The following is a 5735-nucleotide window of genomic DNA, read 5'->3' on the forward strand; positions in this document are numbered from 1 at the left end:
TCATAGCACACGAGGAAAATGGGTGCTGCTCTCAATTCTCAAAATAAAAGGGAAAAAGGAAAAAATATATCACGGCCAAAAGTGTCCAAGAGACTCCAAGCCACAGCCTCTACCTCTCACTCTCCCCTTTTGAGATTCTTTCTCACACCCGATTCGTTTCGATCTCTTCTTCCACCACCTCATCTTTCCCAGAAAAATTGTCACTGTCATGCTCCTACTTTGAAGTAGTCTCTGTAATCTGTATGGCCTCACACCTGCTAGCAGTAGGCTGCTCCCTCTCACAGGCACCTTCCTCTTCCTCTTCCTCCTCTCCCTGTCACCTTCTCTTGTACGTCACATGTTGGACACCAATGCCTCGGACCAAACACCATTCTGTACGATTCAAGCAACCTCCTCCATCGTCATCCCGCCGTCCCAACTCCAAGTCTTCTGAATCAAAAAAAAAAAAAAAACCCTCCAAGTCTTCTCGTCGTCTCTCTCTCTCTCTCCCATCCACCCCTCTCTCCCTCGCTCTTCCGCACCTGCACCGGTCAGTTGCAATATATTTCTCTCCCCCTCTCGCAACCACCTACCCCTGGCTTTGCGTGGCTAGTTGCCACCAGACGGCGCGACTCATTGCCCTCTGATCCTCCTCCTTGCTTCGAGTCTTCTTCTTCTTCCCTCCTCTCGCTAGCTGTTGGGGAGAGGGAGACTGGCGGCTGACCGGACGGTCATCAGTTGATCGGTCGGAAATGGCGGCGGGGCGCGGGCCGTGGCTCGCCGGCGGCCTTGTGGCTGTGGCGGTGCAGCTGCTGATCGTGGCCGTGCGCGGGCGGTTCGTGGTGGAGAAGAGCAGCGTGTGGGTGCTCGCGCCGGAGCACATCCGTGGCCACCACGACGCGGCCATCGGCAACTTCGGCGTGCCCGATTACGGCGGCACGCTCACCGGCGTCGTCATCTACCCGGACAAGAAGGCCACGGGGTGCGACGAGTTCGACGCCAAGTTCAAGGCCAAGTCCCGCCGCCCGGTCATCCTCCTGCTTGACCGTGGAGGTACGCACCGCCGCTTCTTCTTCTCTTCATCAAAAATCTTAAGTTTCCGTCATTCATTTCCTGAATGAACACATCTTATGTTTACCTCTGAAACTGAGTTTCATTTCATCAAACAAAAATATTCAGAAATTTTTGAGTTGTGCTAGTTTGAAGTACAGTTTTGTTCTTTTCCTTTTGGAACGAAAGTTTTGTTTCATATATTTTGAGGGGTTGAAAAGGAGTTGGCCCTGTTGATCTAGGCCTGATTAGTTTTTCATTGATCTAGGCCTTCAGGGCCCATCCCAGTTTACATCATCATTTACATTTTCAAACATTCAAATTTCTGATTACTGATTACATAGAGGCAAAAGTAGTTGGCCCTGTTGATTATTGTTAACTCACATCTCACTTGATCCCACGACCGCCACACACCTGATCCGACTCCTCCTCCACTACCACCGCACCAACCAGCAGTTGGCGTCGGTGCCAAAGGCTGGAGCTTCTTTCAATCAGAGACCAATCTGCTTCACCCTTGCTTTCAAAGCAAAACGTTCCCAAAGCTGAAGCTTCAGTCAAATGCCCAGCTATTGTGGCACTCGGAGCTGCATCAACTGTTCACTAACATTTTTATTAGTAGTAAAAAATGTCGCCGTTCGTTTTTTTGAGTGTGTCTAGCCAACAACCATGTGTTTTATGCAGTTTCAACACATGATTTTTTTTACACCATAGGATTAAGATCCAACAGCCTCCACCATTCTTCTACATACAGCCTCCACATATCACACGTCACAGACCACATATCACATATCATAATTTTTTTTCTATGGAAGGACAAAAAGACAAAGTCAGTGACACGCGGGGCCCACGGGGTGAGTTGGCTTCCGGAGCTCGTCGCCGCCATGGCCGGCGGCTGGAACGCCCAGCTTATCGTCGACGCCCCGGAAACCACCCCGCCGTCGACGTCTAGCAGCCGCCGCCCGCCTGCCACCAGCCTCTCGCTAGCCGCCGCCGCGCAACGCACGGGCGGCCGCTACTCCCGCGTCGACGTCTCTCCGGAAGAGTCCGACCACTCCGGCTCCTCGTCCTCCGCCACATAGGCGGCCATGCCGTGGCTGGAGGCCGTGGACCTTCTCCTGCTGGACGCGCGGCGCCGGGAAGAGTCCGACCACTCCGGCTCCTCGTCCTCCGCCACAGAGGCGGCCATGGCGTGGCTGGAGGCCGTGGACCTTCTCCTGCTGGACGCGCGGCGCCGGGATGCGGCGGCCGTGCTCAGGGCGGCGTGGGGATGCGACGCCTAAAAAAATCGTGTGCCAGCTCTTGATAAAACAACCGTGTGGTGTTTAGTATTTCCGTTTTTTTTAAACAATGTTGCCGTTCGTTGGTGAATTGGTCCCCATATCCAATTCACCTGCCGTTCACCGGTGAACTGATGCACGTCCAGCTGGCTGCCGCCTGATGCAGACTGCTACTTCGCGCTCAAGGCGTGGAACGCGCAGCGCGCGGGCGCGGCGGCGGTGCTGATCGCGGACAGCGTGGACGAGCAGCTGCTGACGATGGACAGCCCCGAGGCGTCGGCGGGCACGGAGTACGTCGACAAGATCAACATCCCGTCGGCGCTGGTGAACCGCGCGTTCGGCGAGTCCCTGAAGAAGATGGCGCAGAAGGTGGCCTCCGGCGACGACGGCGCGGGCGAGGAGGTGATCGTGAAGCTGGACTGGCGGGAGTCGATGCCGCACCCGGACGAGCGCGTGGAGTACGAGCTGTGGACCAACAGCAACGACGAGTGCGGCCCCCGGTGCGACGAGCAGATGGCGTTCGTGCGCGGGTTCCGCGGCCACGCGCAGCTCCTGGAGCGCGGCGGCTACGCGCGCTTCACACCGCACTACATCACCTGGTACTGCCCCGAGGCGTTCCGGCTGACGCAGCAGTGCCGATCGCAGTGCATCAACCACGGCAGGTACTGCGCGCCGGACCCGGAGGGGGACTTCGGCGCGGGCTACGAGGGGAAGGACGTGGTGGTGGAGAACCTAAGGCAGCTCTGCGTGCACCGCGTCGCCAACGACACCGGCCGACCCTGGGCGTGGTGGGACTACGTCATGGACTACAAGATCCGCTGCTCCATGAAGGAGAAGAAGTACACCAAGACCTGCGCCGAGGACGTCGTCACCGCGCTCGGTGAGTTACCGATGCCGGCATACTCCATGGATGGCTATGATCTCGGCGTGCTTTTCTTGATCGTGCGTGTGGGCTTTTCTGGAATGGAACCAGGTTTGGATCTCAAGAAGGTGCTGGAGTGCATGGGCGACCCCGAGGCCGATGCCGACAACGCCGTCCTGTCCAAGGAGCAGGAAGACCAGGTCCGTCAGTCACAACGATCTTCCTTTCCTAGCACTCTGAATCTATCTATCTTCTGGTATGGAATCTGACAAAATATGGTCATGATGCTGCAATGTAGTTTCAGATCGGTAGCGGATCGCGAGGCGATGTCACCATTTTGCCGACCCTGGTCATCAACAACGTTCAGTACAGAGGTTGGTGCTGCTGCATATGCTTGGCTTGCTTCGATGTAAACTGTGATGTGCAGTGATGAATTACTGATGAACACGAATTGTGACGTGCAGGGAAACTGGAGCGGACGGCAGTGCTCAAGGCCGTGTGCGCCGGCTTCAAGGAGGGGACGGAGCCCCGCGTCTGCCTCAGCCATGGTATATAGATATAGGCCACTTCTGATGCCCCAAGTGCTGTTTGCACAATGGATGTTCCTGTGAAATCTGAACAACCATTCTCTCTCTCCCTGATCTCTTCAGACATCGAGACGAACGAGTGCCTGCACAGGAACGGCGGGTGCTGGCGCGACGAGGCCACCAACGTGACCGCCTGCCAGGACACGTACCGGGGCCGGGTGTGCGAGTGCCCCGTGGTGAACGGCGTCCGCTACGAGGGCGACGGCTACACTCACTGCAAACGTAAGATGGTCTTCTTCGTCTGAACACGCCAACACGGCACTGAACAAGCTCTTATACCATGCCGCTGCGCCGTGTGCCTCATCTGGCTGCACTGTGTCTGTGTGTGTGCTTCAGCTATTGGGCCGGGCAGGTGCGCTCTGAACAACGGCGGGTGCTGGTCGGAGACGAGAGGGCAACAGACTTTCTCCGCCTGCACGGTATGTAACAGTACACACAGCCCATCTCCACCATTTGCTCACACGATCTTCTCCGTTGACGGCCGTCGTCGCTAACCGCGTGCTCGCCGGTGATCATCGCAGAAGACCGCGCTGACCGGGTGCCGGTGCCCGTCGGGGTTCCACGGCGATGGCCACAAATGTGAAGGTAAAATCCCTCTACGTCCTTTCGCCCCATCCCGAACCATTGACGGCTTTAGCAGCAGGACGGGCAGAATCACTGAACTAATCGAGATGCTCCGATCCATGTCGTCATCCAGACCTGGACGAGTGCAGGGAGAAGCTGGCGTGCACATGCCCGGACTGCCAGTGCAAGAACACGTGGGGCAACTACGAGTGCAAGTGCAAGGGCAACCAGCTCTACATCCGCGGCGAGGACGTCTGCATAGGTGAGTGAGATACATACATATGCCAGCCACAGCGACCTACATGTAGATCACAATTCAGAGTTCAGACCAGCTATGCATCTGCCATCTGAAGGTCTGACGACCAACTTTTTTCTGGACCTGTCACGCAGCTAACAACATGTCGAAGCTCGGCTGGTTCATTACCATCGCGGCCGTGGCGTGCGTAGTAGGCATTGGGGTCGCCGGCTACGTTTTCTACAAGTACAGGCTCAGGGTAAGTCCATCTGAAAAGGATACACGGTTCAGCGGTGAACGCCGTAGAATGCAGAAGCGTTTGTGCAGATGGCAACTCGATCAACTGAAAACTCTTTGCCGTCGTGTTGCAGTCGTACATGGACTCGGAGATCATGTCCATCATGTCCCAGTACATGCCGCTGGACAGCCAGAACAACGAGAACCATCCTCTACAGCAGCACGACTCGGAAGCTCTGAGGTAACTAACTTCACTTGCAGCCAAGTTCAGGACGAACGAATGGCCCTGGATTCTGATGCCCAGATGCATTTCAGGCACTGAAAGGGCTGGCCTGACTTCTCTGTGAAGTTTGCTTGGAGAACTTACAGGTTTCCTCCAGCGAGGAGTTGCTGCCAGGCATCAAGCTGCACACATGATTTCAGCCATATATTCAACAGATAATCTGCTGCGATTTCGACGATATTTGCTTCACTTTTGTATAGCGTAGAAAAAAGGGGACGGTTTGTACCGAGCAGAGAGTTGAGCTCTAGAGAGTTTAGACAGGTAGGCATTTCGGCTCTCTTGTAGTCCTGTGGATCAAGAGCCGTGTAAAGTACACAGCATATACGAGCTGCTATACATGTACATTGTACAGTTGACAAACCGTACGGACAATTTGATACTGCCATATTGGTATGTGTGGGAGTTTCACCTTATGATTCTGGTATTCTTGCTTCCACTCCCAGAGCAGTCCACTGCATGAAAAAAAATAATGTGTGGGAATGTGACTGCAGACTTGCAAAGTGACTGCAGAAAATAACTGGTCCGGAAATGGGAATGTGGCCCATAGGCCATAGCACATGAAAATATATTCAACATGATTACATGATCGATTCAAACTGTAAAGTGTAAACCCATACACAAGAAAAAATAATTTGATTAGCTCTTAACAGATTTTCATTCC

At 54.7% G+C, this 5735-nt stretch overlaps 1 protein-coding gene across 2 annotated transcripts; it reads left to right on the forward strand.

The window, feature by feature from the left end:
- The first annotated feature begins 458 nt into the window (after nt 1-458).
- Nucleotides 459-5487, forward strand: LOC136519514 (vacuolar-sorting receptor 6-like). 2 transcript variants are annotated; one of them, XM_066512905.1, is made up of 12 exons: nt 459-1032; nt 2473-3186; nt 3280-3368; nt 3467-3542; nt 3633-3716; nt 3819-3977; nt 4092-4174; nt 4277-4340; nt 4453-4581; nt 4710-4813; nt 4926-5032; nt 5107-5487. In XM_066512905.1, exons 1-12 carry the CDS (start codon nt 732-734, stop codon nt 5111-5113), a joined length of 1917 nt encoding a protein of 638 aa, XP_066369002.1. In that variant the 5' UTR covers nt 459-731; the 3' UTR covers nt 5114-5487. The 2 variants fall into 2 exon arrangements, with proteins under 2 accessions (XP_066369002.1, XP_066369003.1); XM_066512906.1 differs by having other exon boundaries at nt 3473-3542.
- The last annotated feature ends 248 nt before the right edge of the window (nt 5488-5735 follow it).

The sequence above is a fragment of the Miscanthus floridulus genome, chromosome 18, assembly GCF_019320115.1.
Source record: "Miscanthus floridulus cultivar M001 chromosome 18, ASM1932011v1, whole genome shotgun sequence".
NCBI classification, from domain to species: Eukaryota; Viridiplantae; Streptophyta; class Magnoliopsida; order Poales; family Poaceae; genus Miscanthus; species Miscanthus floridulus.